We start from the raw sequence: 22223 nt of genomic DNA, 5'->3' as shown, positions 1-22223 counted from the left end.
ATAGCGGCGTTGGAGAATCCTCACCGGATAGGAATGTTCTGAGAGACCAAGGGCATCGGCGGTGAATGCCTTTTGTATATGATACTTCTCCCCAGGTTTGTAGGGGGAAGACACTTGGAAGGAGACTGAGGCGCCACGAAGCTGCACTACCTCTTGGTGGACAGTCCGCAGGGTAAGCGTCTCGGACTCTGGGGTGAGTTTTAAGCGTCGAACAGCTTGTGGTAAAATGATGCTTCGTTCTGAGCCATCATCAAGTATTGCATGAGTCTCCAATGTTTGGTCTCTGTTGTACAGCAAAACCTTTACAACCTTCAGCATCACCTTGGGGGAACGATTTGGCCTATCCAAGTACACTGTTGTAGTCGGAGCAGTCATCATGAGCACACTCTTCTGGATCTGCTGGACAGCATCATGCAGTACAGTCAGGTGTTGCTCTCTGCAGGTATTACAAAGTCGTTTGAGGGTGCAAACCTCCGGCTGGTGAGTTCTTCCACATTTCCAGCACCGCTGTTCATCAGTTAACCACCTCACCATCTGGTCAGTGGTCAGTTTCTTAAACTCTACACAAGCGTTCAGGAAATGCTCCTTATTCTCGCAGCGCGGACAGTATGGTTTTGGTCTGGATGAGGTCTTTGGTCGGAAAGAACTCCCTTCTGCACTGGGGGTCTCCCGGGAAGTCAGGAAGAAGGCTGTAGATTTCTCCTTTGGTTTATTGGGAAGACGCTGGTCTTTCTTTGTCGGCTTATAAGCTTCAGGACTATAGAGTGAAGCAGCTCTACCTGCGATGCGCTTCGCTTGGGATTTCATCTGCAGCCAGGAACTCAGATCAGGCAGGGTATAGGTTTGGTCAGTACCTGTCCGAAGAATGCCTTGGTTCAGGCAATGCTCTACAAACCCATCGCGATAACTGGGTGGCATCTTACTCAGTAGTCGGTCGACATGAGACCCACATCTTAGCTCAAAGCCGTTCTGGCCCTCTAGTGTCCTAAGCATCCCTACTAGAGATTGGATAGACAAGGCAAATGCATCAAAGGCTTCTGCGTCGCCGAATTTGATAGCTGGAGCATTCAGAATTGTGCCCAATTCACTTTGGACGAGCTGACGGGGTTGCCCATACTTGTCCTGCAGGGCGTGCATGGCTGTGGTGTACGGCATTGGGTCGTGCATGTATGCCTTAGCTAGCTGGATTGCACTAGGTAGCCGTAGGTGCCCAAGCAGCACTTGATATTTATACTGCTCATTCAGGTGTGGATGACTGTTCAACAGGTTGTCAAGGGCCATTTTCAATAAGGCAAAGTCACTTTCACGGCCACTCTCAAAGGAGGGAATCATAGGTTTGGGAATGCCATAACCTGTGGCGAGGAAAGGGTACGCATTAGCTGTCGGTAGTTGATGTAGCTTGGACTTAGTCCGGGTGGGAGTGCAAGATAACTCTGCTTCGGCAGGGTTAGTGCAGGCTGCACGAGCGTACTGCGATGGCTGAACTGAGAATGGAGTAGATGCCTGGTAAGAGATATCAGGTGCAAAGGTAGTAGACCGAGGTCCAGCTGGAACAGTTGGGTGCAGCACTTGGGGCATGCATTGAGAATGCAATGGATGCGAGGCCATGGTTACTGGAGGTGGAGCTACCATGGGCGCTGGAGGCTGAGCCACAGTAAGTGTTGAGGGTGGAGCGACTAGCGGTACAGGAGGCTGACCCACGGGACCGACTGAAGGTAGAGCTGCATGGGTGCTCGAATTACTATTCTCCGATGGGCATGATGAGACTCTGGAACCACTGGGTTCTTGTGCTTTCTCTTTAAGGAGAGAAGTAACCGTCTTGGCTATCTCCAACTCGTTTACCCTCTTTTTTAGCTGTCGTCGCCTCTCCAGCTGTCTGCTCAACGACTCTTGAGTTCTAATGGCTTCTTCCTGTAGCTGCTGGGCCTCTCTGGCTTGAGCTTGAAGTCGTTGACATTCGTATTCGACTTGTTGATCCTCTTCTAGGTGCTGTTGGAATTCCTCAAGTTCCATCTGCTTCACTCGCTCTTCGAGCTGGGCTGTTTCCAGGTCTGATAAGGCGTGGGAAGGGAATCTGCCTATCGACGAGCGTGATGCCTTTGTGGATCTGGAGCTGGAGCTCCTCTGGGATGAGCGTGTTTTACCACTATGTGAACACTGGGAAGCAGTAGCCGGTTGCTTGGTTTGCGTTCGTCCCTCAAGAGGGAGTGTTGAAACCTCATAATCGGTTAGGTAAGCAGGTGGCCGTCGCTGTCTCTGCGAAACATGTGGGGGTGCTGAGTCAGCCTGGACATCTGTCTGTTCCATACCTTAATCAGTACTCTAATCCGGCTCGAAGGACCATAAAATGGAGAGAGTGTTGTCTCCGGGAGTTTAGCTGATTTGATTTAGAGCGGCAAGGTATGGTGGGTGTGTTCCGGTTAAAGAACACGGAGGCAGCTTCCAAGTTTAGGAGATTTATTCAGCTGTGGTGAAATGCTGATGAGAGGACACAAGGAGCAATGCTGGCTATCAGCAGCTACAAGGCAGACTAGCAGCACACGGCACAGAGTGGAGCGTCAGCACAGATATGGTGAGTTCAATGACGTAGGACATATCAATTTCCACAGCGCAAACACTATCTATAAACAAACCACAACACTTCAACCAAGCAAATAATGTGTAAACAGTGGGCTTTCTAACACATTATGTAGTTTTAGTTTGCATTATTCTCCTGACTTAGAAGAAGGTGATAATTATTACAGTTATTAAACTGATTTGTATTACATTAGACTTCTAATTTATTGTGAATGAATGATATTGTTTTATGATGCATTATACTGCTGAGGTATAAGAAATACTGTTTTCAGAGAGTCATTGCCTTATTTGTCTGATTAGAAAAGAACAGAACATACTGCACAGGTAGCCAAGGTCATAACTTAGGCTCACTGAGAGAGAGAAAGAATGTGGATGTTTAGGTTTTATGACTTTGGAGGGGGGCTGAGGGTATAAGAATGTGAGAAACGCTCAGACACTATGAGATCTGGCGGACACCCTCCTGCGCTCATCTCCCCTCCGGATGGTTTATGCTCAAAAGTGTTTTATGGATTAATGAGAATTGTATGGAATAAAATGATTGTTGATTGAGCATTTATACACCGAGTGTTGTCCTTCCATCAGCCCAAAGATCAAAAGAACTGGAGATTTTAACAGCATCAAACAAAAACCTTGGATTAGGTTTATTACCAATAATTAAACCAATAAAATAAGATGATGTAGTATCTTTTATGAATTTGTTAAATATGGTCCTTCATATGGTGTCATTATCCTCATTCATAATTGTGTTTATGTCTTACTTTTGGTTGCATCCTGTCAGTCCCTGTGATGAACTGAGCGTGACCTCCTCCTTCCTTGGCCATCCCATTAATGAGGGCAGAGCTGGCCCCTTCCCCAATCCCAAAAGAGAAACACCTGTAACACAACATGTCTGTGAAGGTTCTCAGTCATCCAGGTTATCGTAGTCTAAGAAGCTTGGGGAAAAAAGCACCTGGTCTTCTTTAAGTTTGTTTAAGTTTTCTTGAGGATGTTTCACAACTGACAAAGCTTCTTCAGTTCTAAGAGAAATTGCTCTTAGAACTGAAGAAGCTTTTTAGCTTGCTTTTCTTTCAAAGCTCCTTAGCCTGCAAATACAACAGTTTTCTTTAAATCCACAGAAAATTGTTGTATTTGCAGTTTTCTATGGAACTGTGTAGATATTCGTGTGTTTGTGGTTTCACCTGTGAGAACCTGAGTTCTTCTTCACCAGATCGATCACTTCTTTGGTGTTCCCCACCTCTCCATCAGTAAAGACAAACAGCTAAGAACATAACATGAAAAAAATAACCCACCTTTTTATATCAAAGTGGTTTTTATCTAGCTAATGTTTCTAAAGTCGGCAGTAAATTAATGTAAGCCAGTGTGTATATTAGCTGTCACGGTTAACTGGGAATACAGGGCTGGCTGTAAATATGTTTGAAGGGCTCCAGGATTTCTTTTCTATGTCTAAGCATTTTCTGTCATTTTTCACACTCTGCTCTGTGTATTGGGGCTCAAGAACACATTGCCATGCAGCCAGAGATCAAACCACAAACGTTGTGATGAGCAGATTATCTGCTGCACAACCTGAGCCATAACCACCCTAGGAAAGTGTCCCACTGTATGTGTTACCTGTCTGGGCTGATTGGGAATGTAGGGCTGGCTGTAAATATGTTTGAGGGGCTGCAGGATCTCTGTTCCTCCAAGATCAGCCTCCATCTGCTCAACTTTCTTCAGAGCCTCCTCCATGGTCTGCTGGCTGTACTCCACACTCTTACTGCCATCACATAAACACATGCATCAAAAAAGCCATTCAGATATTTTAACCAAGACAGCATGGCCTTTCCTTGGGCTGGCTGATATGAGGGAGAGACTCACGGGAAGATGTGTTCATATATGGACCCAAAACTGTAAATGTTGAAATAGCAGCCCATTGGAAAGCACTTCAACAGGAGCAGCAGAGTGTCCTTAAGAGAACAGGGAAAAGATGGTGAGCCCACTGTGTAAGAGGAACATTAAAAAAGTGTTTTATAACTCTAACATCATAAGTACCCTGGCACTGCTCATCCAAGATTCCTGCTGCTCAGTGTTATTCGTAGCACAGTCCATACTTCCAGATCGATCCACTAAGAACACAAACTCTCCACATGAAGCCTTTGAAGACATCACAGACTGGGGGAACTCAGGGTACAGACTCACCATCACCACTGGATCACCCATCAGAGAGCCTGAAAAGCGAGATAATTTTTTATTCTATTTTTTTAAACAACCCCACTTAGTGTTTATTCAAACATATTTAACTCCTGAGTTGATGAGTAAAGATAATTAACTTTTTATTTGCAAATTGTAACTCATTTTCACTCACCCGGCTCAGCAGAGGCCTGTCCTGCCTCCACCACAGCAGTGGGCTGGTGGGCGTCTTTGTAATAAATCAGCAGTTCAACATCTCTGTCAAACTTGTGTCCTGCAGCCAGCTTGACCTGCACACCACAAACACATTCATATTTAGTTCTCAGTAATAAGTAACAACCACACACAGCAGACACATCAGCACTCTACCTACCGTGGCCTGGGTTTGATCAGTGTTGAGGTACTGCAGAGGGTCCAGGGAACAGTTGGACTCTACTTTAGAGATTGGACGAGGAGAGGACACTCGGGCAGAAAAAGACAGACTGTAGGGCACCAGAGAGGCTGGAACAGAAGTCACCTGGACACCTGCACCTTCACTACCTGTACTTGACATGAGATTGAATAAAAACCCTTTGATCCAGTTGTAACTTCAAATGATATCAAAAGAAATTCCGATAGTAAAATGCCATTATAATAAAAACTAAGGAGAAATCAAATAATTGAACATTTTTAAAGGCCAGAATCAATGCAAAATGAAACCCATCCCACAACATTTTTTCTGAGCTTCTAAACAAAGGTGATAATGAAAACAAAGTTATTTTGCAGTAAATTTTCCACTGAATATTTTTGTGTTATATTGAACTCATTGTCAATGTAACTTTTATATATCCATCACAACTTCTGAAAAAAAAAAATTCTGTTTTATTCTAGAATTTTTATGTTTTTACAGACAGAAAAAGAGTGGAAATTTCCCCACCACCTTCCCCACCACCAAGCATTTCACTACATATCGTACTGTGTATGACTGTGTACGTGACAAATAAAATTTGAATTTGAATTTGAATTTGAATTTACATGCAGAAATGAAACTTTTTTCTGTTAAAGTGCCATCTGCTTTCCTACCCTGAGGTTGGTATCGAGGGTTGAGCACAGCAGGCAGACAGAACCTCAGACCATCATCAGCCTGCACAGCCAGCTCAGTGACGTACTCCAACCTGATGGAGGCGCTCTCTCCTGGAGGCAGGCTGCCCACACACAGAGAGAATATATCTGGACTCTCATCACTCTCCTCCAATAGGAAGGCCTGCTGACCGGAGCTCAGAGCATCATCATACTCCTCACGAGCCTGAAGCACAGGTGACACATGTCAGTGACATTGACTGTGATGGGAGTGTGTGAATGTGTGGTGAATGGGTGGGTGACTGGATGTGTAAAGCGCTTTGGGGTCCTTAGGGACTAGTAAAGCGCTATACAAATACAGGCCATTTACTGTGTTTATTTTGAAGCTCACTTATAATCAGGTTATATTTACTGTCCAGCTCACCTTCTGTTTCTCCTTCAGCTCAGCTACAATCTGTGTCTGTCCAATCTGAGCACTGAAATGACAGACAGCACCATCTCCAGGCAGAGGGAAGACAAAAACAGCCTCTAATGGTTTGTCCTCCTTGTTCTCGTAGTTCAGAGTGGAGACCACTGTAGCCACATGGTCCCTCACCTCCAGCTCCACCTCAATGCTCTTCAGAGGAACTGACAGAGAAACAAAATCATCCAAGCTAGTAAATGTTGCTAATTCAAGTCAAAATCTGCTCTTCCTCGTGTTCATTCATGTCTCCATGCATCTTTAAGGAACGTTTTGATGTGTATGAGCATAAATGTTTTGATGTTTATCTGGCTCTTACCTGCTTCCTTCTGGGAATTTAGCAGACCACAGGATCTATTCATTGTAATCTATACAAAAGACAACCACCACAGAGATTTAATTTAAATAACTGTTAAAAATAAATCATTAAACTAATGTTTCTGCGATTTTGGTACCAGAAGTCAAATATGATTAAGGTGGATGAATCTAATCTGGCCTTTCCCCAAATGTCCTTACATATAATTCGGATTAATGATGCACTTAGAGTTTAATAGTAAAAGTGAAAACAACAACAACAACAACAACAACACATGGATCATGGGAAAGCACATTTATCGGCTGAATCATTTTACAAGCTGAAAATTATTCTGATCAATTTTTAACCTACACCACAATTGTCAAGCAAGTAATGTACATCACAAAACAGGAAATTATGATTGAGCATTTTTCATAAAACACTCACAGAATGCTTTACAGAATATAAAACAATAGATCAGAATCAGAAATAAAAAAGAAAAAATAAAACAAACAGAAATGGCAAAAGGTTTGAACAAACTAAATAAAATAGCAGGTAGGAAAGTTTGAGATCAATATCTAAATGGTACAGTGCCTTGTATAGAGGATGGGAGTAAAGCATTCTTGTCTCTTTCAGTGTTTTTGAGACCCAGAATTATAGGTCTCAAATGAACTGAGATGACAGAATGATGTCTTTTTCAAGGTCTGACCGCATAAATCTATGTTTTCTTTTCTTGTTATTGTTTTAATATAACCAGCAAGTTGCATTACAAAGCCCAGAAAGTGACATTTCTACATATGTTTGTATGTATGCGTTTCAAGGTTGCACTGTGTGCAGGGTTCCTGCACTCATCTTGCAACCACAGACTGTGAAAGAACAAAGTTACTCTTCCAGCTCAAAGTGTTTGAAAGAAATTGGGTGGTGGCTTTCTTGTGTACCTCCTGTGGTTGGAAAGAAGCATCGACATTTGTTTCTCATGAACACTTTAAAATGTGTGAAACCGCACTTTGTTCTCTGCAGCCAAAGCTGTTCTTGTTACTAATTTGGCATCACTGTGTTGAACTGGGTCACACTATGCACTATAAAGTGCATAGTGTGACCCAAATTGTGGTATTTGACAGCAACGTTCCTCGTGGCCAACTTCGTGATGCCTTTGGTTCCCTTAACACCTCCCTTTCTGACATTGTTAGCAATCTGGGCGTGTTGCTTGACAGCTCGTTCAAACTCGATAAACAAGTGTCTGCTGTAGTTAGATCTAGTTTCTACCAACTCCGTCTCATCTCTAAGGCTAGGCAGTATGTTCCGCATAAGGACCTGGAAAAGCTCATCCACGCCTTTGTGACCTCAAGGCTGGATTACTGCAACTCACTTTATTTTGGTCTTCATTCTGCCCTCCTTCATAGACTGCAGACAGTCCAAAATGCTGCAGCACGCATTCTGACCAGAACTGGGAAGTTTGCCTGTATCACTCCTGTTCTAGCTGACCTGCATTGGCTACCCATAAAATACCGCATCCAATTTAAAATACTGCTGCTTACATTTAAAATTACCAACAACACAGCACCGAGCTACCTTAAGGAACTCCTTAAATCATATGTTCCTGCCAGAGCATTAAGATCATCTACTCAGTTACTCTTGGTGCAGCCTAGATCTCGGCTGAAGTCTAGAGGTGACCGGGCGTTTGCCCTGGCTGCACCAGAGTTGTGGAATAACCTTCCGATTGTGATGCGGGCGTCTGATTCCATCTAATCTTTTAAATCACGGTTAAAAACCTATTTGTTTAATCTCGCCTTTCCTGCTTGTTATTGCTCGTACCTGACTTTTAGACTTACTCTATTTTTTCTTATGTTTTTATTTTGATATGCATTTTATATTACCCCTGTGTATTAGTGGCATTGACCTGTGAGTATATTTGATACTTTGCTAAGGCCTTATAATACTCGTGTTACTTCTCTGTCTCTTATGTTAAGCACTTTGGTATTCCGCTGGTTTTTAAATGTGCTCTATAAATAAAGATTGTTGTTGTTGTTGTTGTAGACAAGTCCTAAAACTAGGCCTTCATATTTTTTGATTTTTAACAGTGCACTGAGATTTTTTGTTCGGCAATTTTCTTTTTTTCAAGCAGGCCTGCAATATCTGGATTGAAAGCACTACACAACATGTTGAACAATCGCAAGTGAGCTTCTCCAAAATTAAAATGGGCTCAGGAGAAAGCCACTTATTTGGGACAATCAGAAAACAAGTCCCTGTCAAAAAGGATTCAGCGAGGTAATCCAGTCTAAATTTTCTTTTCTCCTTTTTTGAAATGACGTCATTGATGGCAGTAGAAACTTATTGCATCACAAGAGGTTCTACTGTCAGCAAATAAAAAATGGGGACTGACTGGACTGACAAAAGCTTAACTGACTTGACACCAGTATGCAAGATTGCACCTCCACCCAGACAGTGACAAAAGGGTGGATGTATGTATGTTTCTTTTTACAGGAGCAGAAAGGTGACAGCAACAGGTTGCATGGGCTTTTGGGCCGTGCTGACTTAACCTTTTAATTGCCACTTTCTGTGTCTTTGTGAATTTACCAGCAGTGTGTTATTCATGACCTTGTATTGTTTACAGTGCAGAGGTCACTGTGAGAAAGTGTGCATACAGATGCGCTGCGCTAACATCTACATCACTTTTTCCACAGCAGAGGGTTAATCGTGGGATCTAATCACATGATTTACAGCAGGACACACCACTTGCTAATGTTTTTTTTCTTACAACAGGGCCTGGAGTGAAGCTACTCCAGGGGAGAAGCCCTGGAATTTTTAAGAGACAATGCACAACTTTATTGTGCATGTCTAATTGTATTAAGCTGACAGAAGGCAAAAGAGGGTTGTCCGGGGGAAGTTTTCATTTTTAAATTGCAGAGACTGTGACATGAGGGATATGGAAGGATTGACTGAGGTGCAGATGCAGACCATGACTGGGAGAGAAGTAGTGATGGTAAATTTGATTCTTTTTACTGAATCGAGTTTTAATGAGTCACTCACCAAAGTGAATCGGTTTTTTGAGTCATTTGATTCACTGAGTCAGTTGACCAGAGAGTGCAAAAAATTTACATTTTCACTCAAACTTAATTTGTTTCTCTTTTCATGTAAATCCCACTGCTAAGATGAATGATTCTAAAAAACAAACAAACAACTATTTTATAAAGCAAAAACATTTCTAAAATTAAGCAATTTCCTATCAAAATTGCTTAATAAACATTTATTTTGTTTATTTTTATTTTATTAGTATTTTCCTTAAATGTGTTAAATATATATTTTCTCATCTAAATGTCCACTGAGCTGTGAGCCAGGGGGCGGTAATGCGGTTGCCAACCAAGAAGAAGAAGCTGTGAGCCAGGAGGGAGGGGGTGAGTGAGTGAGTGATTCGTTCGCTTGCTCTATGATTCAGCACAGGAGGGAGGGGGTGAGTAGCTCAAATGTGCTGTTAGCATGTTAGCAGAGCGATGCTACTGTGAATCGAGGAGCTATTTTCTTGATGTGAGCTTATACTCAGGGTTTTTTCTTCCAGTTCAGAGCAGAAATGCTTTTGTTAAGAAACTGGCTGTTGTTCCCCCCCCCCACGATTTTAATTATAAGCTAGATATATTTCTACTAAGCGAATTAGTTTGCTAACAGAAACAGGGATGAGTCAGTGAGTCAGTTGGGCTTGTGAATCATGATTCACGAGTCAGTAAAGTGATTCTCGAGTATGGAACGATTCGTTCACGAATCGAACATCGCTAGAGAGAAGGCTTCAAGAGGACCATTGAGAAGCAGGAACCATCTCCAGGACAACAGACAAACGACAGTGGGCTGCACCACTGGGCTTCCAAAGGATTGTCACGAGGAGATTTCGCACAGCAAAATCTTAAATAAAATGAAAGAGATTTCGACGTTGAGGAAGACAACTAAAGTGTACGACTTGCTCTGCCTTAAATCTACAGCCGCGTTGGAACAGAAATCGAGGGATGAAGAGAGCGTGCTAAACTCCGAAGGTGACAGCGCAGAGGGAGATCAGTGCTGGAATTATAACTCTGTAAATGGCACAGACACCAGGAGCCATGACCGTGACTGGGAATGACCACCTAATGCTGTTTCACTTTGCCATGCAAAATACTTTGACACTCTGGAGAAGACCTTTCCTCTGTATCATTGTTGTTGCCATTTGCATGTGAGAGCTTAGATTGTGGGGAAGATTAAAGATGAACAAAGGGTGGTGGGAGAACAGTGAAGTGAGGATACACAGTGTGAAACTCCTTTAAGTGTACAATAATGTTGATGTGATAAACACAATGTCAGGAAAGAAATTCTGGTATTAATGTGATTCTTGATTTAAGAATCAAAGGGTGGGATTGTATAGGAATTTATTTTAGTTATGTATTAATCACATTATCTTATTGTATAATGCCTTGGTGCCACTGGATTTAAACATGTCTGACACCCATACAGTAAGACAAATGGTGGGGGTGTAGTAAGGAAGTTGGGGGGAGCAGACACTCCACACGAAGAGTCTTTTGTCTCTTCGAGGACTCTGGGAGGTAGCAAGGGAGTGTGAACCTTAAGGTGTGAAACAGCTGTGTACTGCCTTTTGTTCCTGGAGAAGGTATTTAACTGAGAGCCGGGCCTCGGGTCCTGGTTGGTGTGTTGCCGCGACAGAACACTCCCTGAAGGGCATGATCGGGCCAATTGGCCTCAGCGGCTGCGGTACGGAAGTCAATAATGAACTCTGCGACACTCTGGCTCCCCTGCTGTAACCCAAGCAACCTTTCATCAGAACTGCCCTCAGATTCTGGATGAGTAAAGGTCCTTTTAAACTCACACAGAAAATCATCATACAAGCAGGTTGGGAGCGGATGAGCCGACAGGTAAGCCTCAGCCCATAACAGTGCCTTGCCCTGAAGCTTAGCCACCAGATATGCTACCCAAGCTGAATCGCTAGCAAAAGAACGGGTGAACACGAGAGAACATTTTAGTAGAAAGGCAGTACAGCGACCCTGCTCCCCGGAGTACGGCTCGGGTTCTGGGAATGCAGCATCGCGAAAAACGGAGCCTGAAGGGGTTGGAGCTGGGGGAAGACCGGGGAGGTTCTGCCACGGGTGCAGGAGACGCAGAGGACGGGCATGGAGTAGAGGAAAGAGCTGACTGAATTTCCTGCATGGAAGCTAAGATCTTAGCCTGAGTCTCACCTATGGCTTGGCACCGGGTGTCGAGGGCATGCAACGCTTGCTCATGAGCCCCTAAAATGGCTCCCTGCTTGGAGACTGCTGCACGTACTGGGTCTGCTGAGTCCATTTTCTGGCCAGTTCGTACTGTCACGGGGCCGAGTGGCCTGTACTGAACAGGACTCAGGTGCAGAAACCCAGAGCAGAGACAGCAGATGATGTAACAATTTATTAGGCTTAAGTGCAAAAAAGAAAACGTAGCAAAGACAAAAAAACAACAACAATAAGACGTGGAGTTTGACGAGGCGTGGCCTGGGGAACGTGGCTAGGGCGAGGGAATGAGGCCTGAGATGCGGAGTGGAGCTGAGCAGGGAACAGTCACACTGAAGAGAGAAGATAGAGGAGTTAGGGAGGTAGTGGAGGCAGCTCTGAAGTGGCCAGTTGTAAGAGTAGCAATTCTTACTTGCAGTAGGGAACATGGAGTGTTGAGAGGGGGGTGATGAGAATCCAGGGGAGGCTGAGTGGCGTGGAAAGGCTGGTCTGAGATCCGGGGCTTCAGATGGAGTGTGATGGCAGGAGGGCAGGCAGGTGAGGCACAGAGAGATTTTCAAAATGATTGCTTGGTGTCCGGAGGTGGCACGTGAGCCAAGGTGAATAAAGCAAATGTGTCGATGACGAACTGGCAGTGAATGAACATCAACGTGTGGTTTAAATCCCTCTGGCTTGATTGCCTGCAATAGGCTCCAGGTGTGCAGGAGCTGGAGTTGGCCCTGCCCAGGGGCGGATCCCAGGTCAGTTCAGGAGCCTTGTGGAAATTCCAGCCACCCACCGCAGACCATGACAGTGTGTTTCTTTTGTCCTGCTCCCCTCTCCCTTAACCAGTTGTGGCAAATGGCTGCCCCTTCCTGAGCCTTGATCTCCCAGAGGTTTCTTCCTGTTAAAAGGGAGTTTTTATTTCCCACTGTTGCCAGGTACTTGCTCAAAGAGGATCATTCAATTGTTGGTTTTTTTTTCTGTATTACTTAGTGTATTTACCTTACAATATAAAGCACCTTGAAGTGACTGTTGTGTTGATTTGGCGCTATATAATTAAAACTGAATTACATCTCTGAAGAAATGTTACATGCATGTTTTGTTGCCTTTTTAAAGTGATGGGGGAATAATTGTAATGGGCTAATAAAGGGACAGATGTGCTCTGTGTAAAGATCAACCCTTTGACCATCATTCACTGCATCATTAATTGCTTTAACTTATAGTCCATAATGCTGTAAAAACAAAAAAAGGAAAAGCTGAGTCATTTTCACATTTTTATTGAGGTTTGAATTCAGAAAGTCTGTTGCTGGTCTCAGTAAATGTAACAGGATGTCTCCGAAAATTTACAGTTGTGGATAAAACAGGGTGATGTGTTATTGTCAGGTTTGCGTGAATAACAGGACCCAAATGCAGGACTTCCTGAGAAGCCACAGGCAGTTTATTTACTTCACTTACTATTTATATCAGTTTGGCCAGCAGTCACGTATAGGTTCAAACAAAATGGCACGAGGCTGCAAAAATATTTATCATCTAGTAATCTTTATTAATGAAAGCATGAGTGTACCCACCAAAACACACCAAAGAACCCAACCCCTGTAACAGCAACTGGCTTCTTTTTATTCTCTATCATTCAGGTGAGCATCTGGAATAGCCCAAGTCTGGGGGAAGCAAACCAAATGAGAAACAAAACATCCACATATGCAAACATCAAACCACAATATAACACATGGAAGACATTTATATTTTGTACAAAGTCCTATGAATTATTCAACATGTGTGTACTAGAAAATGCACAGATACTTAAATAACAATCTTCTTGTGGGACATGTGTGTGAGAGAGACGCAGAGAGAGTTGCGTGTAAGAGTGTATGTCACCCCCAAATTTCACAAACAAAACACAAGGAGCACACGTCCAAAACACATTAACGATTCAAAACAAAACTAGACCGGATCTTAACAAGTCCATGAAAAGTTCAGGGGGTCGACCCGGAGGTCGACAGAACAAGAGCCAAAACAATTCAGGAGGCCGGCCACGCGAAAGGCAGTTGCGGCAACAAAGCAGGTCCGGAGGCCGGCCGCGAGGCCAGCTGCAGTGACAGAGCAGGTCTGGAGGCCCGCCGCGAGGCCAGCGGCGGTGATGACCTCGTTCAGGAGGCCGACCTCGACGCCCATGATGCCCAACTAGAGGCCTGGAAAGCGGGGGTTCTCCTGAACCCCCAGCTAACGTAGCTTGATGCTGGCCAGGCTCTCCAGAACCCCCAGCTGACAAAGCTTGATGCTGGCTGGGTTCTCCTGAACCCCCAGCTAAAACAGAAAATGCCTGGACGGGCCTCCTGGGCCCTCCAGCGGAGACAGGCAACTGAACGGGCCCCTCGGACCCTTCAGCAGAGACAGACGGCTGAAACAGTTCTCCAGAACTGCCAGCAGAGACTGACAGTGACGTGGGAGCCGCGACATGCTGGATTGGCTCACTCGAGCTTCCAGCAGGGCGTGATTCAGGACCAGAAGTAATTGAGACCCCTGGCTGAGGGTGTAGATGAGTGGCTGACTGGATGGGTGAAAGTACTGGAGCCTGAACTGATGACAAAGCTAATGATTGCGCTACCAACTGAGCTACTGACTGAGCTATGGACTTTAACAAAGGTTGTAGTAAGTGTGGTTGTGGTAATGACTGAGCTACAGGTAGCGGGGCTGAAGACTGAGCTACAGGTAGCGGGGCTGATTGTGGTGGAAGTGAAGACTGAGCTAAGGACTGCAATAAAGGTTGTAGTGATGGTGGTTTTGATGGTGACTGAGCTAATCCTCCTGAGCCTCCTGAACATGAGAAAAACTGCTGGATGGGTTCACCTGAGCCTCCAGCGGACACAGGAATGGGTGCCGGCACCAGCTGAACACCAGCCCCTCCCACCCGAGGAACTGAAACGGGTGGAGGGGAACGCTGGGCCCGAGCAGCCCTGGGAGCAGGAACAGGAGGAGAGAGAAGCTCAGGAACAGTCTCAAAATGCACAATATTGCCAACTGGGTCTGGGCATATAGTCTTTGGAAAGTGGGCAACCTCAGAAACATCCAACTGGGACACAGAACAGTCCCTAGAAGGAGCCACAATCTTAACAGATTGTAGCAAGGGGCAACTAGAGTCCTTAAGTGTCCTTGGGGAACACACAGCCTCTTCCTTCAGAGAGCTTAAGTTACAGCCTGCAATATCCGTCCCTATCAACTGCCTGTGCCCCTGCTGAAAAGTACATGGCTGAAAGGCTGGCTTAGAAACATTAACCACCTCCCTTTGAGCTGACTTGGAAACAGAACTTGCAGTCTCCGGAAATTTCACAGCAGTCTGAATATTTCTTCCCTCAGATTTAAGGAGAGTAGTCTTGGTCATTTTAACACTGGGTTCAGATTGTACAGAATGAAAACAGGTTCTTAAATCCTTCACAGGGGTTGGATTTATTGTTTGTTACGTTCATGAGTTCAGGAGGAGCATGAGAAAAACAGTCTTTGTTGCTCACCACTGCTGATTGTCCAGACAGGGCTCTAGACTAACTTTTTGCCATGGGCGCACCGAGGCGCACCAGCACAAAAATTAGGCGCACTCAGATTTTTCAACCTCATCGCTTAACACCTCAGTTTTACATGTGCACTTTTTTGGGGGGGAATTGCAGTCCATGCAGATAATATTCATTTCTAAATTTATAAACTAACAATCTTGTGCTTAAAGTGCTTTGTCAATATTGTAGAAAATGTTAAACTTAATCATCATCTCGGCCTCCTCTGACGACCTGTTTGCTGTTGCATGCTGCTGAAAGGCAGTGGGGAGAGGGGACACTTGGGCAGTGCATTTATTGCAGCATATAATGTGTTTTCTGGATACACTGTGCTTTTTCAGCATTCAAAGATTGATGGCACCGTGTCAGAGCACTGGCTATGAATTTCAGACGGATCAGGCTTTAACTTAACAAAAAAGTTATCAATAGTTATTTTCATCTTTTCTTATTACCCACAGCTACATCCACTTCTGTCGGGCCTAGGCTGCTCACTAGGGCTGGGTATCATCACTGATTTCTATAATCCATTAGATTCCAGTTCTCAAAGTCCTGATTCGATTCAATTTAGCCTCAGACAGTCAGAAATATTATAATTCTGATCCTTTATCAGTACGGATACATGTCAGACTTCATCAGAATTGTGAACATCACAGCAGATGCCTTTGTGTCAAAGTAACTGAGAATAAAACACAGAAAAACATGAAGGAGATTTTTCTGGCCTGGCTTTTTATAGCAGATAATCTTAAAAATATTCTGCAATATTCTGCAATTTTGCATAATTTCAAAAAGTTTAAATTTCTTCAGTATTGAACAACAGAAAAAAATTGCCTTTCTTGTCCGAGGTCATTTAAGTGAAAAAAAGAAAGAAAAAAAGACAGCGGCCGACAGTGCTGTAAACAACTGTAGACTGGTGGGTAATAAGCAAATGAATAATGCAGAAAACAGAGATTTGAGACGGGAAACTGTTCTTGAAGTACAGAGAGAGAGAGAAACTGAAAATAAATACATATATTAATGAAACATGTCCCATAACACGTGTTTTACACAGAATGTGGCCATTCCCACTCTGGGATCCCGCAGTAACACCAGCATAGAAGAAATGGCTTTGATTTTGCCACCCTATTTGATTTCCATGCCACCCTCTTTCTGTAGACAGGATGTGTGAAACAGGAGTGTATGAACACACACACACAGTGTTAAAGGTGCTATGTTGGGTGGGTGTATCGGGGAGTGCGAGTGTACAGAATGAGTATGACTGTATGAAAACTAGAGTGCTGTTAAAATGTTTTGACTATGGTGCACTTTTTTTCCTGCAACATTTTCTCCCTCTGCTGTTCACTAAAGCTGAGAACAACTCTAAAGGTAATTCGCTGTGGTGCTCCTTCAAACCAACAGATCAAACAACAGAACAAACTCTTATAACCTTCCCTGACCTCATATAGACAGATATTTATCAGGAAAGAAAATTTAAAGCAAGCCAATAGGTACCTGTCTTATCTGTTGAAATGTGCAAAATATTACAGTTTCTTTTGTTATTTAAAAAAAAAAAAAACTCCATCAGTTACACATATTGATGTTAACTATTCTCACAAGTGTAACAACTGTGATTGGGCCCAGGACATTATTTTTGGGCCATTTCCACCTGGAGCAAATACAGCTGCTCACAGTCTTTATCACCTCAACTGTATTGGTAATATAATGCATACCAATAATCAATACTGTCAGTAGATTCTTTCCAGCTTTTGATCAGCACCATGGACAGCAACCACAGTCAGAGGTCAGTGGAATGGACACATTTACTCACACCATCGTCTTCCACTAGGATGCCACGAGCCCTAAACAGATTTAATCTTGGTAACATAACAGAAAGACAATTGTAATGTTGATAAGCATGAAAGAGAAGAGAGAAGCCCATTAGACGCAGGTCCTCACAGATAGAATGAAAGGGAGTGATAATATAAAACAAGAGAATTCCTCACTCACAGACACACACACACACACACACACTAGGAGTGAAGATTTCAACATACAAGTGGTAACAAAGTTTCGCTCCTTTACAAAAAAAAACAACAACCACTCACTCTTTTGTTCAGCAAAACATTGACAATCTTCCTCTTTTGAGCATCTGTTCTTTCTCCTTTGACTCACTAAACAAAATTTAAAATGCAGCTGTGCTAACTAGCTCCTAGCTGATAAACAAATTGCTTCATAGATGATACCAGCAGTCAAATATGTCAAGTACACTGTCAAGAGGACACATCCTCCAAAGTAAAGAAGTATTTGTACTTTGTTAATTCCCACCTCTGGTAACATGTTTCTCTCAATCACAACACTTACATTATCTAAAATTAAATAAATAAACAGATAATAGTAATAATAAGAAGAAGAAGATGAAGATGAAGAAGAAGAAGAAGAAGAAGAAGAATATTCAAACTCGTTTTTTCTGGGTTTTAATGATAAGATACTAATAATATACCCATCGTGGAAAAAAAAAGACTGATCGGATTAAAGGGGTGTGACTTGAATGAAAACTGTGATGATGGTTACAGATTGACAGAAACTGTAACATAAAGCTCCTCACACCTGTGCTCTCAGTAGCAGTCCTAGCTTGTTTGGTGCCCTGGGTGTACAATCCCTCTGCCTTTTTTCTAAACTGAGGACCTGATGGCTTTGACCTTTTCTTGTCCATCTTCCATCAGTAATTTTGGACTCCAGTATCAACACTGAACCCCACAACATAGACTAACAGACTAATAGACCCACACCTTGTATAGTTTTTTTCTTTCACACAACCCAGGAAAATAATTAATACATAATGGGCTTGGATTGACAATGTTATGAATGAAATGTTCACTATTTGGAAGCAGCCCGCCCCCTCCCCTTTCCACAGGTTGTGTGTGAGACTTCAGCACAGAAGCAGCAGCAAGCATGCGCACCGAGGGCTCTCGCGCTCACTTTTCGAGTATAAGTGTGTGATAGAATTTAGAAAACACATCTGTGCAAATTGCAAGTCTATATCATGATGTCTTCAGTTTTTGTGTTTGTTGTAGGCTGTCAACATTAACAGGCTAACGCCGTCATCACGATTACATTTTTTTTTTAACGCAATCAACCCATCTGGAGCGCAGAATGGACAAATTTTGGACAAACTGCCCAAAATCCGTTGCCAGAGACATTTCAGGGATTTTGAGTCATTGTGCCAGTTGACAGCCCTAGTTTGTTGGGTTGTTTTTATTTTGTTTTATTTTGGGAGCTGGCTATTAGATGCCGCTCCAGTCAGCCAGAGAATGCCTCGCCGCCCCGCCCCCCTCCTCCCTGTGTGGCAAGCAGCAGGCACGAGTGTGCCAGCAACTTTTTTTGCCGATGCCATGATGCCGCCCACTCTGGACAACCGCCAATGTTGCGCATACCTAAAAACGCCTCTGTAGTGATGGAATTTCTGTCTCTTTTTAGAGAACCGGCTCTTTTGGCTCCCAACCGACTCTTCAGATTGTTTTGTTGCTTTAATTAATTTATTATTACAATATAAAATTATACACAAAAGGAATTACTAATGTAAAAAAAACAACATGGTTTTATACGTTTATATATAAATATGCCCCTAGAGACAAAGCACGTACAAACTCCAAAAAGCACGTACAAACTCCAAAACTCCATTTACTAGGTAACAAAAGCTCAACACTGCCCCTAACATCCTGTTGTGTTTTGGAGTTTGTACGTGCTTCGGAGCTTTTACGTGTTTTGGAGTTTGAACGTGCTTCGGCGTTTGTATGTGTTTTGGATTTTGTTTGATTTTGCTTTGTCTGTAGGGGCCAACGTAAATAAACTTTTATTTATTTATTCCACATAAAATGTAATAAATAAATCATATAATACAAAAACCAACTATTTACATTTCAACTTTTAACTATTTAAATTTTCAGCTGTTTCCTTTTAAACAAATTTAAAATGAAACAACACAAAACACTGCAAACCACAACACAATTAAATATAAATTAAAATATGAAAACAAAAAGAAGATGCACATTATCTGTCATATAGGCCTGCATGAATAAACTTTCCGAATCCTTTATCATCTGCAACTGAAAATAGTTGTGGATGATCACTATACCTTTCTAATGTGACGTTGTTGTCCCTGGCTCTCTTTCTCTCCTGTGGTCAAAGGAGCTTGCAAAGAAAAGCGTCTGAACTTCTTTAAGTTGCTTGAAGACGTCTCACCTCTCATCCGAGAAGCTTCTTCAGTTCTAAGGTCAAATGGCGGAGAGTCCCAGATTTAAACCCAGTGGGAGTATCCCCCCAAAGAGGGACACTCCCACTGTATCCCCCCAAAGAGGGACACTCCCACTGGGTTTAAATCTGGGACTCTCCGCCATTTGACCTTAGAACTGAAGAAGCTTCTCGGATGAGAGGTGAAACGTCTTCAAGCAACATAAAGGAGTCCAGACGCTTTTCTTTGCAAGCTCCTTTGACTACAATGACCTGGATGACTGAGAACCTTCACAGACATAGGTCGTGTCCAAATTCATGGGCTGCATCCTCCTGAGGACCCGGCCTTCGCGGTCTACAGTGGGCCGGGTCCTCAGAAGGTCGGGTAGGCCGGAAGTAAATGGCAGTGGAATTGGACGGTCTAGCCTTCTGATTAGCGTCACCGCTGTCTCGGTGAAGTTTAATAAACTCAGCCATCTGCTCCTTGCTATCTAAAATATAACAGGACACTGGCGTAAATTCTCGACTGTCTCATACTTCTGTTTAATCAGTTTTCTGTTTGACGTTTAGTCAGCTGTCGGCTCGCGTCGTTCACTTCAAAGAATCGGCTCTTATAGCCGTTTCGTTCGCGACCGACACATCACTACGCCACTGGGTGCTCTCGTACAAGAAAATCGAGCATACCCTGTGTGTTGTTTCAGTTAGGTCAGTGTTGTTATCGAAAACATTACGTGTTTTAACACCATTCTTCACGTATTTAGAGGAGGGGGCTGCAGTAAAACTGTACCGGAAACATCAGTACATTCTTTGAGGTAAGTCTGTCCGTTATTACAGCAGCTGGACTGACAGGAAAACCTGAAAGCTTATCGCTGTCATGTGGGCGCTGTCACACAGACATTCCGCACTAACTGTTTATGTGTGTCTACAGTCATGCAGTAGAGAAAGTCCACAGGGTTATACAACAGACGGCATGTTTAATGTGAAAGTGAAAGTCACGGTCAGAGGGACGCATGGCTGGTTATAATAATAAACAAGACTGCAACAAAACCCGAGGCCTCTACAAAAAACCCTGATTAATGCGTCAGCGAGCTGTTCCCGACAGTGACTCTCCTTTTAGCTGCTTACATCACCAAAGTAACTTGTACTCAAAACATAAATCGGTCAGGAGCAATTTGTGTTACGAGTTTCGGTTAAAAATCGACCAGAAGCGCCATGTTTACAGTGATTCCTTTATTTGATGAAGGTTTATTTTAGGCACAGAGCCTAAAAAAGAAAGTAGTTAACGGAGAACGTTCATTCCCACGGTCGACATACCCGTTATCTCAGACTGCGGCTATATGTTTTGAATGTTCCGTATTTGTAAAGTGTAAAAGTTTCAGTATTAAGTGTTCGTGTTTTACAGGTAAGATAATGGATTGCTGTGGTCTGCTAACTGTTCAGAAGGAACCAGGTACTGATGGAAAAGAAGTTAATTAAAACAACTTCAAATGTAGATTTTGTTGTTGTTGTAATGGCACATAATAATACCCTGATGTATGGTTTGTATTTATTCTAATATTATTTTTCTATCAGTTCCTCTGAAGAGCATTGAGGTGGAGCTGGAGGTGAGGGACCATGTGGCTACAGTGGTCTCCACTCTGAACTACGAGAACAAGGAGGACAAACCATTAGAGGCTGTTTTTGTCTTCCCTCTGCCTGGAGATGCTGCTGTCTGTCATTTCAGCGCTCAGATTGGACAGACACAGATTGTAGCTGAGGTGAAGGAGAAACAGAAGGTGAGCTGGACAGTAAATATAACCTGATTATAAGTGAGCTTCAAAATAAACACAGTGAATGTCACTGACATGTGTCACCTGTGCTTCAGGCTCGTGAGGAGTATGATGATGCTCTGAGCTCCGGTCAGCAGGCCTTCCTATTGGAGGAGAGTGATGAGAGTCCAGATATATTCTCTCTGCGTGTGGGCAGCCTTCCTCCAGGAGAGAGCGCCTCCATCAGGTTGGAGTACGTCACTGAGCTGGCTGTGCAGGCTGATGATGGTCTGAGGTTCTGTCTGCCTGCTGTGCTCAACCCTCGATACCAACCTCAGGGTAGGACAACTTCAGAATACTTGGACCAGAAATGCTTCAACTATATCAGTGAAAGTCTTGAACCACCTTCCAACCACCTTCCAACCTTCACACCACTGACAGAACACACAAAAAAACCATCTTCCAACTTTGCCAGTCACTGTAATGTGTGAACACAGAACCAGATATGAAACTGTTGCCACATACAGGAAAACACATACTGTGAGAAAAATCTGGAAGATAATTAGGTCAAGTTTCAACTTGATTTTCTGCAAGAAAAAGGATTCACTTCTCATCACATTGTGATTACCAAATATAAAAAGCTGTGAAAAAGAAATGTTCCAGTCCAGTGAAAAGCTTTAGTGCATCCTCAGAGAAATTACAAAAAGCCCAAAAGCTGTATCTCAGACTCTACAGGCCTCAGCTAGCATATCAAATGTTAGATTTCAAGGTATTAGAATAAGACTGAACAAGTGTGGCTTATTTTTTAGGGGTTGCAGGAGAAAACTTCTTTTCTCAAAAAGACATTGGCAGCATGTTTTCAAAGTTGCACCTGAACCAATCGCAAGACTTCTTGAAAGATGCCCTTCTGACAAACAAACCCAAAACTGGAGATATTTGACTGATTGA

General features: G+C 43.3%; 3 protein-coding genes and 1 long non-coding RNA gene across 11 annotated transcripts in view; 2 read left to right on the top strand and 2 right to left on the bottom strand.

Annotated features, from left to right (window-relative positions):
• Positions 1 to 6639, bottom strand: part of LOC120744941 (von Willebrand factor A domain-containing protein 5A-like) — a 55774-nt gene extending 49135 nt beyond the window's left edge. For all 5 annotated transcript variants that reach the window (XM_040049530.1, XM_040049529.1, XM_040049532.1 and 2 more), the window contains exons 1-9: positions 6582 to 6639; positions 6227 to 6429; positions 5806 to 6028; positions 5117 to 5283; positions 4919 to 5033; positions 4606 to 4781; positions 4432 to 4520; positions 4186 to 4330; positions 3756 to 3835 (exon numbers count right to left, since the gene is read on the bottom strand). In XM_040049530.1, the coding sequence (XP_039905464.1) occupies positions 3756 to 3835; positions 4186 to 4330; positions 4432 to 4520; positions 4606 to 4781; positions 4919 to 5033; positions 5117 to 5283; positions 5806 to 6028; positions 6227 to 6429; positions 6582 to 6624 (1241 nt within the window). In that variant the 5' untranslated portion in view covers positions 6625 to 6639. The remainder of the gene's footprint in view (positions 1 to 3755; positions 3836 to 4185; positions 4331 to 4431; positions 4521 to 4605; positions 4782 to 4918; positions 5034 to 5116; positions 5284 to 5805; positions 6029 to 6226; positions 6430 to 6581) is intronic.
• LOC120744937 (von Willebrand factor A domain-containing protein 5A-like) overlaps positions 1 to 22223 on the top strand; it is a 174737-nt gene that overhangs the window by 113463 nt on the left and 39051 nt on the right. For 2 of the 4 annotated variants that reach the window (XM_040049516.1, XM_040049519.1), the window contains 2 exons: positions 21100 to 21302; positions 21392 to 21614. The exons of 1 other annotated variant lie outside the window; for it this stretch is intronic. In XM_040049516.1, coding sequence (XP_039905450.1) covers positions 21100 to 21302; positions 21392 to 21614 — 426 coding nt within the window. Of the gene's footprint in view, positions 1 to 20191; positions 20340 to 20929; positions 20978 to 21099; positions 21303 to 21391; positions 21615 to 22223 lie in introns of those variants that run through there. One more of the 4 variants, XM_040049517.1, reaches the window with a different exon arrangement.
• On the top strand, positions 3341 to 13692 carry LOC120744953. The gene is made up of 3 exons (XR_005698503.1): positions 3341 to 3452; positions 11061 to 11063; positions 13682 to 13692. It is a non-coding gene; the product is annotated as an uncharacterized LOC120744953 (long non-coding RNA).
• On the bottom strand, positions 10193 to 15488 carry LOC120744944 (flocculation protein FLO11-like). The gene is made up of 2 exons (XM_040049535.1): positions 13679 to 15488; positions 10193 to 10324 (listed from the first exon to the last, which is right to left on the bottom strand). The coding sequence occupies exon 1, from the start codon at positions 15156 to 15158 to the stop codon at positions 13710 to 13712; it is 1449 nt and encodes a 482-aa protein (XP_039905469.1). The 5' UTR covers positions 15159 to 15488; the 3' UTR covers positions 10193 to 10324; positions 13679 to 13709.

Source organism: Simochromis diagramma, unplaced genomic scaffold (assembly GCF_900408965.1).
Source record: "Simochromis diagramma unplaced genomic scaffold, fSimDia1.1 OVJJ01000611.1, whole genome shotgun sequence".
NCBI lineage: Eukaryota > Metazoa > Chordata > Actinopteri > Cichliformes > Cichlidae > Simochromis > Simochromis diagramma.
The sequence above is the reverse complement of the archived record's forward strand: the minus strand, read 5'-3'. Positions and strand labels throughout refer to the sequence as shown.